Source organism: Sciurus carolinensis, chromosome 4, assembly GCF_902686445.1.
Source record: "Sciurus carolinensis chromosome 4, mSciCar1.2, whole genome shotgun sequence".
Classification (NCBI taxonomy): Eukaryota; Metazoa; Chordata; class Mammalia; order Rodentia; family Sciuridae; genus Sciurus; species Sciurus carolinensis.
Window position 1 is genome coordinate 128236895 of NC_062216.1, and position 19741 is coordinate 128256635.

At 36.1% G+C, this 19741-nt stretch overlaps 1 protein-coding gene across 4 annotated transcripts in view; it reads left to right on the forward strand.

Moving 5' to 3' along the window:
- Window positions 1–421: 421 nt before the first annotated feature.
- Cpsf6 (cleavage and polyadenylation specific factor 6) overlaps window positions 422–19741 on the forward strand; it is a 29186-nt gene continuing 9866 nt past the window's right edge. For 2 of the 4 annotated variants that reach the window (XM_047549123.1, XM_047549125.1), the window contains exons 1-9: window positions 422–571; window positions 7920–8129; window positions 9839–9942; window positions 13801–13946; window positions 14760–14933; window positions 15064–15174; window positions 15610–16114; window positions 16451–16566; window positions 17051–17204. In XM_047549123.1, coding sequence (XP_047405079.1) covers window positions 512–571; window positions 7920–8129; window positions 9839–9942; window positions 13801–13946; window positions 14760–14933; window positions 15064–15174; window positions 15610–16114; window positions 16451–16566; window positions 17051–17204 — 1580 coding nt within the window. In that variant the 5' untranslated portion in view covers window positions 422–511. The remainder of the gene's footprint in view (window positions 572–7919; window positions 8130–9838; window positions 9943–13800; window positions 13947–14759; window positions 14934–15063; window positions 15175–15609; window positions 16115–16450; window positions 16567–17050; window positions 17205–19741) is intronic. The other 2 variants (XM_047549126.1, XM_047549127.1) reach the window with 1 other exon arrangement.

Below are 19741 nucleotides of genomic sequence, written 5' to 3' on the forward strand. Positions count from 1 at the left end.
GTTCTGAAGATGCAGGAATAGGCATTGTTTCTGGTCTCGAGGCGCTCACAGAATGCAGGGGATTGCTTTCTATTTAATCGTGGACATATAACCCTCACCTCTAGAAGCCCTGGGTGTGAGAAATGCATGAAAATTTGAGAACGAAAATATTTTTGTAAATGTTTGTGTGATAGAGGCAACGTGAAAGGACAGTCTCTGGAAACAAACGGGACCCACTGGTATGCGGGATGCGCTAGCAGGACAAGGAAACTGTCCCCCAGCTGCTCCGCCCCCGGACTTAGCCCAGACACAAAAGAAACCGGGTCTGAGCTCTGAAACGCAGCCTTCCCCCTCAGCCTCGAAGCTGCTGGGCTGCAGAGCCCCAGCCACCCGGGCCCCCACCCCCGCCCCCGTCCCTCGGGCCTCGGAAGTGACGCAGCGCGCCCCGCCCCCGCCGCTAGATCCGCTGCTGCTGCCGCGGCGGGCGGACCTGCAGGAGGCGGCGGCGGCGGCGGCCGAGGCCGAGGGGAAGATGGCGGACGGTGTGGACCACATAGACATTTACGCGGATGTGGGCGAAGAGTTCAACCAGGTACGTGAGGCCTTGGGCCCCCGCCGCCGACGCGGGCGGCGCTGCGGCCTGGACGCCGACCGGGGCCCGCCGCGGGCCGCGAGCCGGCACGGCTGCAGACCTTGCGCCCTTGCCGCCTGTGGGCCGCGCCGCTCTAGCCCGGCGCGGCGCCCCTCGCCCTCCGTTCTACCGCGTCGTTTCGCGGGCTGCGGGGCCTGGAGCGCGGATGCGGGTCGCGGTGCAGCCGCCGCCGGCCCCTCCCTCGCCGCCGCCTCACACCCCATTGTTGGTGGCGGCCGGCGAGCGCTTCCCGCCGCGCTAGGCCCGGGCGGTGGGGCCGCGTGTGCGCGGAGGGGAGAACGGGCCGCCGCGCCCCCTCCCCCGCCGCGGCTTGAGAGGAAGCCCCGGCGGGGCGCGAGCCCGCCGCCGCCTCCTGCCCGGCCTTGCTGCCCGGGCTCCGATTCCTCCCGTCGCTCCATTTTGTCTGCCTGTCCGCGCACGGTCGCCTCATGGAAGGCCGCGTTCACAGCCCTTTGTATCCCGCGCGCCTAGTCCCCGGGGCTCCTGCTCGCGTTTGCGACAGGTTTCTGCGTGGCGCCTTCCTCCTCCTCGGCTCTCCGGGTGTGAAGGCGGCTTTGGGGTTGGGCACGTCTGCAACAAGTCCTCTGACTTTTGGACCCACAGATGGTTACTTAAAAATCAGTACGCCCGCTTGCCTCATTAATCGAAAGCTTTGTAAGGGCCCTGTCGTTCTTGGCTTTTGACATGAAAATACCTGTGAAGATGAATGACTTGGGCCAAAAGGAAGACTCGGAAGCGCCGTGGTTGGTTGAACAAAAAGATGGTAGCTCATCAACAGATCAGAGTGATTGAAATGAAGAAAGAACGTCCGCCCGAAATTCTTACGGTGTATTTGAAAAATAAAGAGTTGTAGATATGACCCTGTGTTTGAAAGCAAAGTGTTTCCCCTGAGGGCTCTGCTTAACGTTTTGAAAGTCTGGAGAAAGTGACAATGCAAGGTTTGCCCGTTTTCTCAGAGGCCACCGTTTGCCTAGAACTAGCTGCGGAGCTGAGATGTCTCCTGATGCGCATCCTTGTAAAAGCTGTCGTTCGTTACTGGTGTGACATTTAAGCTCTTTACCTGCTGTTCGTATCTTTACCTCATTTTATGTAGTAACATTTAAAAACATCAAATTGTGCCTTTCTACACCACTTAAAAGCTTGTATTTTATTTTTTTTAATTTTTATTTTCCAGGTCCGTTTGAGAAACAATACAATTCCGTTGTTTTTTGTGCTCCCTCCTTCCATTAAATCCCATTTGTAATTAGGGGCTCAAGGTTTTTAAAAATACGGAAACTCAGAAATCCTTACTGTTGTACTTTTCAGGAGTGACTTTGTGCCTCTGGTTCAAATATTAAAAAAGCAATTCCCATAAGCTTTAAATATTTACAACTACTTGGTTAAAGACTGGATATGTTTAAGTGTAACCCATTGTAATAAAATGTTAAGCTTGAAAATCTTTTTGTGCTTGTATTCGAATACCTGATGCCTGAGTTGTGTCAAAATTGGAAAATTTCCTTGACTTGCTACATAGATTTTAATGGTTTTAAGGTTAAAGACCTCTAGGAAATTTCCTTTAATTTATCCAGTATTATCCTAAAGACGACCTTCACTTCAAGGAAAGGAATGATTAAGTGTTCTAGACTGTCGCATTAACCTTTCGTACAAGAGTACAGTGCTTCACTTTTCAACGCACCCAATTTAGAGTTTAGCTTTCTTTAGTACCTATTCTGTGGAATAGTTTTAGGCTTTTACATACTTAATTCGGAAGAGACATTTACCATATTCAGATAAAACTGAATGAGTGATACTTTCTTATCCCTGTGCAGTAACTAGGGCTAAACAGGTTTAAAAAAAAAAAGATTAAAATTTTGTGGACCCAATGAGGAACTACTTTATAGGTTTTTTTAATGTAATTTTTCATTGATTTATACCTACAGCATTATATCTAACACAGTTACATAATTTTACTAGTGAAATCTTTATATGTTTGAATAGATTAATGGGGAGATTAAATAGAGGCATTGTTTTTGTTGTTATTTTGCATGTGATTCACTTAAGTAATCTGCTTCCTGCGCTAATTCCTGAACCAAAAATGTCTGCAGGAGGATTGCTGGTCTTTTTCAAGGTTACTATCATTGAACTATTTTTCTGAAATCTTATCAGGGTTAGAGGCAACCACAAAATTATTTAATCTGTACTCTTATTGGCTGATGACTTTTTCCTCCTAGCTACTATAGTAACCTGTGACTTGTATTTGAGTTGAGTAAAATATTTTACAGTATCATATCATTAGCCAGTCTTCCAAAGCTGCTGTGAATAGTTTTTAAATCTTTGTTTTCCAGTGTGAGCTACAGTTTTAGTTGGATTTGTATACTTTGAAATTCTGTGAGGTCGTGTATTTTCTATTTTCTACTATTTTAATTGGTCATGTTTTTGTTTTTTGTATTTTGGTATTTCACTCATTTCAAAAAGACATTCAACAGTCTTAGAAGGAACTAATTTGGGAGATGGAGTGAGAACAAGTGAAACTATGCAGAATTCCTTTCTTAACCAAATTAAGAATGGAGAATTAAGAACTGGCTATTATTCATGGGTACCCTTTAGTTCTTATATTGAAGGTTTTTGGATGCCATCAAATTGAGAAAAGTTGCTTTAATGGAAGGAGAATTTGAATCACTTCTGACCCTGTCTACATTACTTGCATTTAGAGTTGAGCAGAAAGCAGGTCTGTTCTAGTTTACTTTGAACTGGGATTTGTATTCCAGTGTAGTCACTAGCTTAGTATTTAGTAATTTCAGACTTTTTTTTGGCTAAAGCTGAATAATAATTTTAAATATTCAGTTGTTCAGAATAACATTTCTTGAGTACTTGTTATATGTGCCAACAAGGGTTACAAAGTTTAGATAGTCTCTACACTTATAGTCGGTGGAGTAAAATAATTACATAATTACAACAAAGACAGGTCCTATATTATAGGTATCACTCTTTTATGTATACACTGGTAGAATTTTCAGTTATGAGGGGGAATCAAGAAAAAGTCCGTGAACTTTGAGAAAAATTAAAACAGGTTGTATATATCCCCTACCTGAAATGTTTTAGACCAGAAGTATTTAAGTTTGGAGTTATTCAGATTTATCAGTTGATCATCACTAATCTGAAATTGGAAATGCTCCAGACTCTCAAACTTCTTGAGCCACATGTTGGTGCTCCAAAGTTTTAATTTGGGGATTAGGGATATTCAACTTGTACTCTGTGCCTTGATGTAGAATGTATTTTTCTTGTTTAGGGGATCAAAAGATCTTAATTTAGAATTTAATTTCTCATCTGTCAGACTGTGGATCACTGATAGCAGTACTGATTTAGTAATCTGACCACCCAGCTTTAAGATAAAAGTATATAAACTTGGTGGCTGTAAAAAAATACTCACTTAGGAGTTAAGGACCTAGACATCCTCACAAGTCAACTTTTATTTCATGAATCATTTTGCTTTGCATTTAGTCATTATGTTTTTACTCTAGCCAATAATGGAAAATAAGTTTATTGAACAAATTTCTGATAAATTTGCTTATGCTTAATAGAAAATGGTTTTAAGATAAGTCTATAATGTCCAGAATGGGGTAGGATAGAGATTGATTCAGAAACATGGATAGAAATGTTTAGGGGAGTTAAAACTTTCCACTTTGATTTTGTTATGAGCATAATTCAACTGTCTGTGAATTGCACCCTTTGTGGGTTATATAGCATATTTTATATCAAGTTGACTTCCTTACTATTAGTTGAACTTTTCACAGGGATTACAAACTAATTTTAATGTCAACATAATCTGAAAGTGAGAGTTTTCTAAAAATAAAAAATAATAAAAAATTTAAAAAAAAAGCCCTCTAATAGATTCCACATCCATGGATTCAACCAACCACAGATCTAAAATATTTTGGGTAAAATTTGCATCTGTCCTGAGTATGTACAGACATTTTTCTTGTCATTATTCCCTGAATAATATTTACATATAATTTACATTTTATTATGTATGGGAAGTAACTTAGAGAAGATTTAAGATATGAGAGCATGTGTGTGGTTTATATGCAAATACTAGACCATATATATGGGACTTGAGCATCTGCAAATTTTGATATTCCTAAATGGGTTTCAGGATTGGGATGGTATGCTGGAAATAATTGCCTGCTGATAATGGGGATGACTGTCTTTTGCTGCTGGATTTTGTGTGCAAGTAATTCTCTTCCATGGGTAGAATACATTTTATAACTCCCCCCCTTTATAGTTCCCTAAATGGAAATGACTCTAAAAGTCCATTACATTTTTGTTTCATAGTAGAAGGTCTTTAAAACTGATAGTATTCTATAATGCACAAATGGTATTAACCATGATTTTAGGACCATCAAAACCATTGTTAGGCCCATCAGGGAGAATGAAGAATACTTTGGTAGCTCTGTCCCAATAATGATATACAGTATATATACTTTATCTGTGATACTAAAATTTTATAGGGAGTAATTAGGGAATAACAAGTCCTAAGTGCTGTTGCTTACTAGAAGTTATATGTAATATGCCCCTTTACTAGTGATTAGTTAGCTCCCATGAAAAGTGGAAAAGATTGGGGAACTTTTGGTATTTAAAATAATTAGAGGGATTGTGTTGAAATTTTCTTGTATTTGAATGCCATTAAAAGAAATAATTGAAAAGACCATATAGAACCTTTTGACACTGTTGAGTACTTATCTTTGACAAAGTAGAAACATTCTCAGTGTTTTCAGAACTTGCTTTCTTTATATATGACCAGTGATAGATGTTTTGCATAATTTTAGAATGTGCATATTTTATCACTTGATTGAGGTGGGAATAAAGTGGATGTGTTCTTTATTTTATAATGTGAAACATAGGTATGATAATAATGAAGCTGAAAATACTACTGATACTACAAAAAGTATTGCTTTGAGTTGCGTTTTTAGAGATGGTGGCAAATGTATTCAAATTCATTAATATTCTTTTACCAAGTTCAAATGTAGACCATTGGGGTTAGGAGTACAGACTGTGGCCTTGGAACAGAGTGAAGCTAACTGGTCTGCATGGAGATTAAATCTCAGGACCATGGTCTCATTTAGAATCATACTTCAACCATTTGGAAACAGTTCAACTACCTGACAAAATGGCTGATCCTAAATATTGGTAGAATCATATCAATATGGAAAATTGGTTGATGTCAACATAGGAATTCATGGACTTACAAAAAATAATAAATAATTATAATGTACTAGGTTAGTGTAGCTGCAATTAATGCTGTAAATTACTGTCTACTTATGTAAACATTTTTATAGATTTCCAGCTAATGAAAAAATACAATGTCTTTTTGTGTAAGTGTAAATTTAAATACTTTTTAGTCTTGTTATTAATAACACTTGCGGTTTTTTTTTGTTTGTTTTTTGTTTTTACTCTCCCTCAGACCATATATTGTGATTAGTCTATGCTGAGGAGGATGGAAACACAACTCCCTTTGAATAATAAAAATAATTCTACTTGATGTACAGAACCGGATTGCAAGAGTTTAAAGTGCCCACTCTCTCTTGTGGGAAGCTTTTTAGTATTTTAAGTGTATGGAACCACTGCTGCAACCACGCCACCTGAAGCTTCAGCTACACTGAAACTTCATTACAAAACTTACACTCATTTTTTCTAGTTTTAACTGTCACTGCAATTTGACTATGTTACTTTAACAAAAATTCATTTCTTAGAGATTATTTTGGTATTGCTGTACAAACAATAAAATTAATTGCATTATTTAGTGACTTGTGGTCTTAGTTTCTGCCCAGTGCTAAAGATGGCTTTATTCCATTAATATTTTGAATCCCTTATTAAATAAGTCTTAAACGCTGGCTCAGATTCTCTTCTGTAGTAAAATGAATAGCTCATTATTTATGAAGGTTATGTGAAGATGACATTAGAAATTTGAGGTCCCTTGGGTTATATGTGTGAATGGTAATTACTCTCGTAGTTTTTCTTTTTTTGTTTTTGTTTTTAAAGAAAACTTAGACTCTTCTGAGTAAACAAAACAATAGCAATGTTCCTTTGTGGTCCACAGTAATATCTTACTGTTTTGTTTACTGTCATGTTACAAATGCTTTCTCTAGGTCATTTATTCTTATAATAGTCCCTAAAACTATTAGTTCTTCCTTATATGCCATTCATATGACAATTCCTTAATAAATTGTATAAATGAATAATACCTGAATGATGTCCCAATTCTTAGTTCTCTTATGTTTGTCTTTTTACCTCAAATGTTCTATCTCATAAGAACAAAATAGCTCACATTGATTTTAAATACTTGGGATTGGAAAAGGAGGAAGATAAAAATGGAGATTTTTCTCTGCTACAGGGTTAGTTAAGGTTGTGGCCCAGTAATGGTTATTAAAGGCAATTAAAGTGGTGTTGCATGTTCTACTGAATCCTACATTACATTTTTCTTGTACTTGTTTACAAATGAAGTCTTTTCTTCCATTTTTCTCTGGGTTGTATATCTATTTCTTTTTTGTTTTCCTTCTTCCTCACTTATCATTTAGGCATATGAAACCCACTAGCATTGCTTTAGTTCTAGTGATAATTGACAGCAGAGTTTTACTAGATCCTTATTCTAGTAAATATTTTTCTTTTGCTAATTTACTTGACTAGATAATAAAAAGTCAGGTAAGCACTAACTCTTTGTTGACTGACAATAAGATACTAATTTGAATAGTTTTACCTATATTTCATTGTTTTTTTTAGATCATTTATTATGATGGCATATTAGATCATGTACCTACCCACATTTCTACATCCATTTCCTATAGCTCAACCGACTGTTCTTTTTCTAAAACTAGTAGCTTTCTCAGGATTGTGAAATAAGATCTGAATGTTATAGAAAATTATAGTTATATTCTTCTGTGTTCAGATATTAAGAACTTAAAATGACTTTGGGTTTTGTTAAAGTGTTATGCCAAATATTCTTTTAAAACGTGTCTGCTTGTATTCATGTATTGTTACTTAGATAATTCATCCAAGGAAAGTTTTAGTTATAGTCACCGTTCAAGAATACATCTGTTGCATAGTGTAAGAAAAGACTTGTGTTGAGATCTTTGGGACTTTATCTAGGTTCCATCTTTTTTTTTTTTTTTGGTGGGGGGGGGAGTGCTGGGGATTGAACCTAGGACCCTGCGCTCCATCATATTTTTAAAATAAAAAAGTTGAGTGAATTTGTGTTCAAATCTGTTTAGTATTCTGACCATTGTATAATCTGGAGCATTATTTCTGTACTCAGGAAGCGGAATATGGTGGGCATGATCAGATAGATTTATATGATGATGTCATCTCTCCATCTGCAAATAATGGAGATGCCCCAGAAGACCGGGATTACATGGATACTCTCCCCCCAACTGTTGGTGATGATGTGGGTAAAGGAGCAGCACCTAATGTTGTCTATACCTATACTGGAAAAAGAATTGCATTATATATTGGAAATCTAACATGGGTAAGTAAAGTTAACATATGAACTGAATTATTGGTAATTGTAAACTGCTCTAGTAGTTTGTTTTTGTCCAGATCCTCCTCCCCACACTCCTGCCCCCATAACAGGGATTGAACCCAGGGGTACTTAACCACTGTGCCCCATCCCCAACATTTTTCTTTTTAAATTTTGAGGCAGGATCTCACTAAGTTGCTAAGGCTGACTTTGCCTCAGCCTCCCGAGTTGCTGGGATTACAGGTGTGCACAACTGTGTACATCTTGTTTAGAGTTTTAAAATAAAAATTTGAAGTTAATATATTTGTTTTTCTTTATGTTTGCTTATGCAATGAAAAGGTCAAAAACAAGTACCTTTAAAAAGTCACTGATTCTAATTCTTCCTAGTTTTGAATTTTGTGGTCCTTCATCTTATCTTGGGTGGACATCCTAGTTAATTATAGTTAAATTGTTTTTTGTCTTTAATTATTTATTTTTGGTACCAGGGATTGAACCCATGGGCACTCGACCACTAAGTCACATCCCCAGCCCTATTGTGTATTTTATTTAGATACAGGGTTTCACTGAATTGCTTAGTGCCTCGCTTTTGCTGAGGCTGGCTTTGAACTCAAGATCCTTCTGCCTTAGCCTCCCAAGCTTCTGGGATTACAGGCACGTGCCCCTGCACCTGGCTTTAATTATTCTTTATGTTACTACTCCTACCTTACTTAGGGTGTTGCAGTTTTATTAAGAATAATGTTTAGATTGGGTCTCAAACCAGGATTCACAAATGTAGAAAGAGACATGATACCACTTGAGATTTTAAAATATTTTTAATTTCCCAATTTATATTACAGGCTTTTGATTTGAAATCTGAACATCCATTGTATCTATTTGTATTTTTAACTGGCATTAAACCTGAAATACAAAAGTAATCCTGTAGAATTTTCCCACTTAAGCTATTAAACTTGAAAGTTTAAAAATAATATATCTACAGGTCATAATGAAATAAGGCATTCTTCTCCTTCCTTAATAAAAATAATTATTTTTAATAAAAATGTCTTTAATTTTTATTGAACAGCCTTTAAAACGAAGTGACTGATCTCTCACCACCCATTTTGCTAGTCTGAGCAATCTTTACAGTATTGAAAACAATAGCAGAGTAGTTATGAAAGTGTGGTTGTAAGTAAGAATTTAAATCTTAGCTCCACTATCTTGATTTTGTGACTTTGGGCAAGCTTTTTACCCTCTCTGTTGCATCATATGTAAAAAAAAAAAAAAAAAGGTAATGATGGGACTTAACAGTGTTTAAATTTGTTCATTATCTTGTCTTCTCCCACTAGATTGTAAGCTCCATGGTGCAGAAATTTTGTTGTGTTCACTCTTGTGTGTCTAGCCCTAGGATGGTGCTGGCATATAGAAGGTACATAGATACATAGAAGATATTCATACATGTTAGTTTCTTTTTTCCATTTTATATTTAAACACAAGATGAAATTTATTTCACAAAATATTTTCCTTTAAAGGGAGGAAGTGACAAGTGAGATTGGTTTATTGAAAACTTATAATAGTTAAAAGCTGAAAGAGTTTAGGTTCCAGATTGTTTTGTGGACCTGACTGGTTGTAATTAATTTCTGTGGCATATTAATTTTAACCTGTGTGTACCTTTAAAAACTAAATTCAAGCAATAAAAATCGTGGATATGTCTTAGTAGTTAATAAGGGGAAAATGTCTTGCAGTGGACAACAGATGAAGACTTAACTGAAGCAGTTCATTCTTTGGGAGTAAATGATATTTTGGAGATAAAATTTTTTGAAAATCGGGCAAATGGCCAATCAAAGGGGTAAGTATTTTGTTTTCTTTTTCTAATTTAAGTTAGCTTTTGTTTTCAATGTATGTTAGTTTTCCTTAAGGTTAATGCTAATTACATGTGCTTAAGACACATGATTACATTGGAAGGAGGATCTTAGGCAAAGATTCATACTCTTACTTCATATACCTTGTTATTTAGCACACTAAAACCAGTGGACTTATTTTCAGTGACTTATTTTCATATTTTCCTGAGTTTTCTCCACCTGTGGTTGAAATGACAATTTTAAGAAGCCGTGCTCTTCCTGTGAATTAAGAGATGGGAAGCCTGGTGTAGTGGCCCATGTTTATAATCTTAGTGACTAGGAAGCTTGAGACAGAAGGATTGTTAAGTTCCAGGGAAAGCTCAGCAATTTAGTGAGATTGTCTCAAATTTTAAAAAGTAAAGGACTAGGGAAATAGCTTAGGGGTAAAGTAACTCCTGGGTTCAGTTCCCAATACCAATAAATGAAAGAGAAATGGGGTAAAGATGAATAACTGCGAAGTGATGTAAACTGGATATTTTGCTTTATTTTCTTAATACCAGACTGTACAAATAATATCAGATCTTTTTTATGGGAATATTGGAAAATACAGGCATCCAAAAGTAAGAAAACAAAATGCCATAATCTCACCAACTACAGATAATCACATTTTAGTGAATATACTTTCAGGTTTTAAAATTTCAGGTTTTAAAATTTACATGTTTTATAACATGTTTGATACAAAGAGTAGAACAAATGTTTAGCAATAAATATACATCTTACCTTTTTATTCTTAGTTACTTTGGTTGTTTCCACTTTTATGTATTAGAAATGTTGCAGCAAGCATTGTTTAGGGGAAGATTTTGGGTTTTTTTTTTTTTTTTTTTAAGGATAAATTTTTAGATACAGAATACAAAGAATATGCTGGATTTTTTTGGTTGTTAAGTTATCTAAAAAAAGTTGTTAGTTTATACTAAATTAAGAATATCTTCAAAATATGTAGTCTAATATCACTTCTTATCATCTTTTTTTTTTTTTTTTTTTTTTTTTTTTTTTTTTTTTTTGTGGTACTGGGGATCAAACTCAGGGCCTTGTGCTTACAAGGCAAGCACTCTACCAGCTGAGCTATCTCCCTAGCCCACTTCTTACCATCTTTATCTCCTGTTCCAAGCCACCATCATCTCTCTCTTGAACTTTTGCAGTATTTTCTAAACTGGTGTCTCTACTGTCACCCATGTTCTACACTCCACAGAGTAGAAATATTTTAGTTTTAATGTTAAACTGACATTAATACTTGTCTACTCAGAATCTGCAGATGACTTCTTGTCTCATAGTTATTACCTTGCTCTGTCTACAAAGTGCTCTGTGATCTTTTTCCCCACATGTTAGTCTTCTTATTGTTTTCCAAGTAAGTCCCTACATAAGATTACTCTTAGCTCTTTATTCTTCTTGATCTTCTTTTTCCCCCAAATACCATATGGCTCACTCTAACTTCATCCTAGACTCAGACTTTTTAATAAGAATTACCTTTCCTGACCACCCTAGGCAAAATAGCAACCTTCTTAACCTGTCTCTATTTCCTTTATTTTTTTATCTACTATAAAACATTTTACATGTTTATTATCTTGTCTTTTCCTACTAGATTGTAAGCTCCATGAGAGCAGAAATTTTGTTTTGTTCACTGTTGTGTATCTACCCTAGAATGGTGCTGGCGTATAGAAAATGTGCTCAGTATGTAATCATTAAATTAATTCTTTTGCCTTTTTTTTTTTTGATTTTTGGTACTGGGGATTGAACGCAGGGTCTGGTACATGGTAAGCCCATACTTTACCATTGGGCTATACTCTCAGTCCCAGTTAAGTTGTTTCTAAATGTTGTGACCCAAGTTAATATTAGATTAAGCAACAGAATTTTTTGAGTAGAATAAGGGATCTAGTTAAGGACCATATTGAAAATTAGAAAAGGGCTCTAAGCTTCTAAAAGTCCTTACCCCCAATAATATAGCATATTCTATATTTGTACAAATTGATTATCATTCAGGGTTTTTAAAATTATTTTTATTGAAATATAATTTATACAACATAAAATGTATCCCCATAAAGTGTATAATTCAGTGATTTTTTAAAGTATATTTTCAAAATTGAGCAGTCATGGCTACTATCTAATTTCAGAACATTTCATCACTCCCAAAGAAACCCTGTGCCTATTGGTAATCACTCCCTAATCCCTCTCTCCTTCTCTGCTAACAACCACTAATGTACTTAGTATATCTGGATTTGCTTGTCTTGAATATTTCATCTAAGTGAAATCATAAAATATGCAGTCTTGTGTGTCTAGCTTTTTTCATTTAGCATGATGTTTTCAAGATTTATCCATGTCATCAGCATTTCTTTTCATAGCTGAATAATATCCTGTTATATGGATGTAGTACTTTTTAAATTTTTTTTTATGTTTGTTTTTAATATGTTGGTACTGAGAATTGAACCCAGGGGTGCTTTTACCATTGAGCTCCACCCTAACCCTTTTTCCTTTTTATTTTGGGACAGGGTCTTGCTAAGTTGTTTAGGGCCTCCGCCTCCCAAGTCTCTGAGATTATGGTGTGCACCAGTGCGCCTGGTGATATAGCACTTAATAAAAAACAAAAACACAGCTATACTCCATTACCTGATGAGCATTTGGGTTGTTTCTGCTTTGGGCTCTTAAGGAAAACATCCCTATGAATATTCATATACCAGTTTTGTGTAAACATATCTTTTCATTTCTGTTGGGTTTATGTCTAGGAGTGGAATTATTGGGTTATATGGCAACTCTATATTTAATTATTTGAGGAGCCACTAGATTGATTGCCAAAGTGGTTGCATCGTTTTATATGCCCATCATCAATGCACAAGGATTCTAGTTTCTCTATATTCTCACCAGCACTTGTTAAACATTTTTTTTTTTTTATTATAGTCATACTAGTGAGTATAAAATGGTATTTTATATCATGGCTTGATTTGTACTTCCCTGGTGCATAATGATGTTGAGCATCTTTTCATGGCAGTGAAAAGTGAAACTAGCATAAATGCCTATGAACTGATGGGTGGATTTTTTTAAAAAATGTGATATATTGGGCTGGGGCTATAGCTCAGTTGGTAGAGTGCTTGCCTTGCAAGCACAAGGACCTGGGTTCAATCCCCAGCACCGCAAAAAAGAAAAGAAAAAAAGCGATATATCTATAATGTAATATTAGTCGTAAAAAATGAAGTGCTGGTATATGGTCCAACATGGATGAACCTTGAAAATATTAAGAAGCTGGTCATAAAAGAATACAAAAAGGGACTGGTGTTGTGGCTTAGTGGTAGAGCACTTGTCTAGCACGTATGAGGCACTGGGTTCGATCCTCAGCAGCACATAAAAATAAATAAAATAAAGGTATTCTGTCCATCTACAACTAAAAATACTTATAAATAAATAAATAAAACGATACACATTGTAGAATGCCATTTGTATGAAATTTCAGAATAGGCAAGTCCACATAGACAGAAAATGGATTTGTGGTTCCCTAGGGTTGAGGGATGGGAGGAAATGAGAGTGATGGCTAACAGGTATGGAGATTGATTTGGAGAGTGATGAAAATGTTCTACAATTGACTATGGTGATGGTGATAAAAACTCTCAAATATACTAAAAGCCACTGAAATGCACATTTTAAATGCGTGAATTCTATATTAAATAGGCATGAAAAAAACTTGTATAACTTTAAGAAATATTCTCAGAATTGTTTTTTGGTTTTAGATAAAAGTAAGTTCAAACCACTTTATTTTTAATAATATGACCATTATTTATCCCCCTTCACTTTCTCCCTCTTTTCCTTTAAACACCTTTTAGATTTGCCCTTGTTGGTGTTGGATCTGAGGCATCGTCAAAAAAGTTAATGGATCTGTTGCCTAAGAGAGAACTTCATGGTCAGAATCCTGTTGTAACTCCCTGCAATAAGCAGTTCCTGAGTCAATTTGAAATGCAGTCCAGGAAAAGTAAGCAAACTCTCAGCCCTTTTCTTTCTAAAGACATATATTTTAACCAATGTTTACACCATTTGTTAGGTGTTACATTTAATTCTTTGGAGACTTGTTTTTATAAAGTCCATGCTTTGAATTGATTTAATCAGTTTATGACTGGATCCATACTGGACCCCTACATTTTTCTCTAGATGTCATGGACTCAATACTGTACAACAGTTCTTAGGACTGCCACGCTTGTCCTGTCATTCCTATGTTAGAAAAAGGAAAGCTGTATGAATTTATGTTATGGTTGGTGAGAGACCACTGATTACCAGAAAATATTTATTTCTTTTTGGCACCAAGATCATTTTTCATCAAAGTGAATATAGAAAAGATTTGTCATTTACACAGTTAGCAAATGTTAACATTGGATGAGCATGTGATTAACAGAAATTCAAGTGGTTGTTTCTCTTTTAATGTTTTAGCACTTAACTGAAGAATACATTCCAAAATTTAAATGATCTGTGCTACTGAAATTAAGATTTCTGTTGAAGAATTTCAGTCTTGGCTGCTGCAGAGTACTGGTATTTTGAAAGTAACTCATATTTACTCAGTGGAAATAACATTTAAACCTGGATATTTCAAGATTTCAAAAGAACTTAAAATAGATGTCAATGTTTTCCTAACCAATACTTCTCAAGTAACTTGCACAGGCCCAAGACATCTGCAGGCTAATATATAGTATATTATAAGTGAATTTTAAAATAGAATTATTTGTAATATAAGTGGTTACATTTCAGAGAAATGTATAATAAGTGCTACTTATGAGTATTTGGATGTTTGCAGCTACACAATCAGGACAGATGTCTGGGGAAGGTAAAGCTGGTCCTCCAGGAGGCAGTTCACGAGCAGCATTTCCACAAGGTGGTAGAGGACGGGGCCGTTTTCCAGGGGCTGTTCCCGGTGGGGACAGATTTCCTGGGCCAGCAGGACCAGGAGGGCCACCCCCACCTTTTCCAGGTAAAACTTTTATTAAATTACCATGGATAAAACGTATCTACCTTAATACCTCTTTTCCTTTTCTCTCTTTTTCAAGTAATGCATTATTAATGTGACTTACTCTCCTTGTTATGCTATTTTTGGAATCCAGGAAATTTGATCAAGCATCTTGTTAAAGGAACTCGGCCTTTGTTCCTGGAAACTAGGATTCCATGGCATATGGGGCACAGCATAGAGGAAATACCCATTTTTGGCCTAAAAGGTCTTTATTTTTCTCCAAACTTGCTTGACTTATATATAGAATATTTACATCCGTCTTATTTTCTTACCTCTTAAAAAATCCTTTCAAGACCATTTTTCCTTGTTTCACTTTCTAGCTTGGCATCAGAGTAGAATATAAGGTGGGTGATTTCACTGTAAGAAGTGTGTATACACTGAAAGATGGAAAATATCTCTAAGCACTGTTATCTTTTTAAAGCTTTTGTTTTAGTAATTTTTCTTAAGCATAAATTGAGCTAATTATAAATGTAAGAATAGCCTTCATCTTTATAGTTATTAGTGTAGCGTTTACCATATGGGTTTTATTTAAAAAGAAAGAATCTTGGTCTATAAGTTGTACTTTAAAAGTATAATGTCATATAAAGGTTAAAATACCCTTATTATTGAAGTGTTTTTCTCTCTCTCCTTTATTCTGTAGCTGGACAGACTCCACCACGTCCGCCCTTAGGTCCTCCAGGCCCACCTGGCCCACCAGGTCCTCCACCTCCTGGTCAGGTTCTGCCTCCTCCTCTAGCTGGGCCTCCTAATCGAGGAGATCGCCCTCCACCACCAGTTCTTTTTCCTGGACAACCTTTTGGTCAGCCTCCATTGGGTCCACTTCCTCCTGGGCCTCCACCTCCAGTTCCAGGTTATGGCCCCCCTCCTGGGCCACCACCTCCACAACAGGGACCACCTCCACCTCCAGGCCCCTTTCCACCTCGCCCACCTGGTCCACTTGGGCCACCCCTTACACTTGCTCCTCCTCCGCATCTTCCGGGACCACCTCCAGGTGCCCCGCCGCCAGCTCCACATGTGAATCCGGCTTTCTTTCCTCCACCAACTAACAGCGGCATGCCTACATCAGATAGTCGAGGTCCACCACCAACAGACCCATATGGCCGACCTCCACCATATGATAGGGGTGACTATGGCCCTCCTGGAAGGTAAGTTTGTATATAGCAGAGTATTTGATCAATAAAAGATAAGAACAGTGATTCTCTGAAATTTATTGTATTATAGAAAATGCAAATATATTATTTCTGTCCTCCAGAAAGATGAGGTTTCTAAGTCTTACTTTGTTTCACCTGAAAGATACTGGCATAAGATAATTTTTCTTAGACTTGTGCTTTCTGTAGGAAAAATAGCATCTTCTATCTGGACAGTTAACTATTATCTCTCAGGCATATGTCAAAACTGCTGTTATGAATTGGTTTACACTGTTATGACTGACTAGAAAAATCTGTTGAATGGCAATTTAAGGTATTTTTTTCCCTGTGTAGGGAAATGGATACTGCAAGAACACCATTGAGTGAAGCTGAGTTTGAAGAAATCATGAATAGAAATAGGGCAATCTCAAGCAGTGCTATTTCAAGAGCTGTGTCTGATGCCAGTGCTGGTTTGTATATTTCTCCCAGTATTTAGTATTTCTTATTTATGTTATTAAGAATGATCCAGAAATTTAGGTGCAGTCTTGAAAATAGGTCATTTACCTGTAGTCTTTTCGTATTTTGATGTCATTAGCTCTCATTTATTTTAGAAACACTGGAGGAAGCTGTATGTCAATAGTATAGTGGAAAGACCCCCCAATTTTATTAGGTTTAGATTTAAATACTAACCTTCACAGTTAATGTTTCAGGGACTTTTGACAGCTCATTTGTTCTCATATTTGCAAAATAACTTGTTTTACAGAGCTATAACAACAAATCATGTTGATTTCCTGAATATGAAAACTTGTTGCAAATTTTGAAACACAAAAAGACATTATCATTTAAAAGCACACTGATTTTATAAAATGCTTTATCACTCTTATCCCCAAGTGCTTTGATGGCATTTTGAAAACAAAATTTGTTTGATATCATCTCTTTTCCTTTCCCCTACAGGTGATTATGGGAGTGCTATTGAGACATTGGTAACTGCAATTTCTTTAATTAAACAATCCAAAGTATCTGCTGATGATCGTTGCAAAGTTCTTATTAGCTCTTTGCAAGATTGCCTTCATGGAATTGAATCCAAGTCATATGGTTCTGGATCAAGGTAAAACTTTCCTGTCCCATGTCTTTATAAAACTGCTATTTAATAAAAGGAGAAAGTACTGTGTTTGGGACTTTAAAGTTGGACTTTGATTTTACTTATTGTTCACTCAGCTGCCAGAGTGAATTTTTTAACTATATCAAATGCCAGGTGTTTGCTTAAAATCCTTTAGAAAGTGTCTACTTAGAATAAATTTGTAATCATTGAAGCACTGTATGGCTCCTCTTTACTCTTAGAATAAAACTGTAAATATTGAGGTAATATATGGTGTAGTCTCTTTTTAGCCTTGTTTTGTATCTTTCCCCTTAGTCACTATTCTCTTGCCAAATTGGAATCCCTTCTCTCTACATCTAGTATTTGGCCCATCTTTTTGATTGTGTACTTGATATTTCTTCTGTTGGGAACCCTTTTCCCTATCTCTATGTCTTTGGCTCTATATCCCTTCATGTCTCAACTTAATCTGATTTCTTCTCCCAGGTTAGTTCATCATACCATTCTATTTATTTCTTTCATTGTGCTTACTATAACCTTTTCTTGTTTATTATTAATTCCCCATTTTTTTCTGACTAGAACACATTATGAGGAAAAGGGCCTTAGTTATCCTGTTTGCTATAGTATGATATTTCTCATATCTGAAAATTTCCTGGAATAGAATAAATATATTTTGAATGAGGGAGTTATGAATGATTGATATTATCCTTAATAGACAGTAGTTCCTTTTGAATTAGGTAATCCTGATTTTTGAAAAGTTATCTGTCATTTGTGGACTTTATCTGGAGATAGTCTTCATTAAGATAAAGGAAAGGAGTTTGTCTTTGGCGTGGTCTCCAAATTTATTAATATCATCTTTCTTTCTTTATTTTTTTTTTCCCCTGACCCAATGTAAGGATCTTTGTATCCAAACGGAATTTTCATAGCTAAAGGGCCATATCATGCATTGTCTTTGTTTAAATATAAAGTAAAGACATCTTGATCAAGAAGCTTAGCACCTAATAATGTTTAGATCTAGCTGTTTGGTTCAGAAATACATGATAAAAAATATTCTTATTCAAACTAATAGGTGCTTGTTATTTATTTTTTGACAGTATTGGGAATAGAACCCAGGGTGCTCTACCACCGAACTATATCCTCTCCCTTATTTATTTATTTTGCAGTAGGGCCAGACTGGCCCTGAATTTGAGATCCACCTGTGTCAGTCTCCCAATTAGCTGGGAGTACAGATAACATACCAATGTACTCAGCCAACAATTATTTTGAACTTCGAAGTTCAAAAGGTCTTTTAGGCTTTGTACTCTGGTTAAATTGTCTGTGTTTTTTTGTGGAATTTTTGTTGTTGTGTTTTTAAAGGCAGCTTATGAAACATTTCCATTTATAATATACAGTGTGAATACTATACCAATTCTTTCTACTAGTCATAATTATTAGGCTTCTCCTCTGCCTTCCCTCCTTCAAATACGCTCAAGAAAGTTTCTTAAGGAGGTATAGTGTTCCTGCTAAATCATATTTTGGTTATCTATAAATTTATAACAATTGATAATTTATATACATTGATTTCTTGGCATCTGTGAGAGATTGTTTCCAGACCCTGAAAATACCAGAATCTGCAGATGCTCGGGTTTCTTACATAAAATGGAATATTTGCATATAACCAACACTCATCCTCTCCTGTACTTTTTTTTCCTCCCTCCGACCGCTTAGTCCTGTGTACTTTAAGTCATCCTTATCTTACTTATGATACACAATGCAATGTAAATGCTGTGTAAACAGTGGTGTTATACTGTGTTGTTTAGGAGATAGTGACAAGAAAAAGTCTGTGTGTTCAATACAGCTGCAACTTTTTCCTTAGATATGGAGGACCAACTATAGGTTTAAGTAACGTGTTCATAGCTGGTATTCTTTATGTATTTAAGCCCCACTGTATGTTAAGTGGTTTTATGAATTTTTTTATCTAAATAATTAAGTTAAGATGTTCCTTAGCTTGAAACACAAGTGCTTTGGTATTTTCTGTCCTTTACCATTTTTATTCAGTAATCACTATGTGTTTTAAGCTACTAGTTTAAACAGGTGTGATATATTCTGTAATTTTACTTCTCAATTTTTTGGTGAATATTTTTAAAAATTAAATTTTTGGTTCATATTTAATCATGAGTCAATAGATAATTGACAGGTCAGTATAGTAAATCTAGACTATATTTACAAAGAATTTTTTGCCATAGAATTTTTTTAAACACCAAAATACAGTTGTCCCTCCCTTATTCACAAAGAATATTTTTCAAGACCCCAGTGGATACCTGAAACTTAAGATTGTACCGAACTCTCCTAATATGTCTTTTCTGTTGTAATTAAGCACATATCAAACACTGCGTTTGTAACTTGCATCTTCAGATGGATGGAAAAACAAATTTCTTCTTCACAATTTCACAGGTTCTTCCTATGGAACTTAGTAATCTCAGCACATTATTTTTCTTTCCTTATTAAATCAGTAACTTTCACCTTTTCACTTAACCATATTTGAATTGTTAACATCACTACTTTTGTAC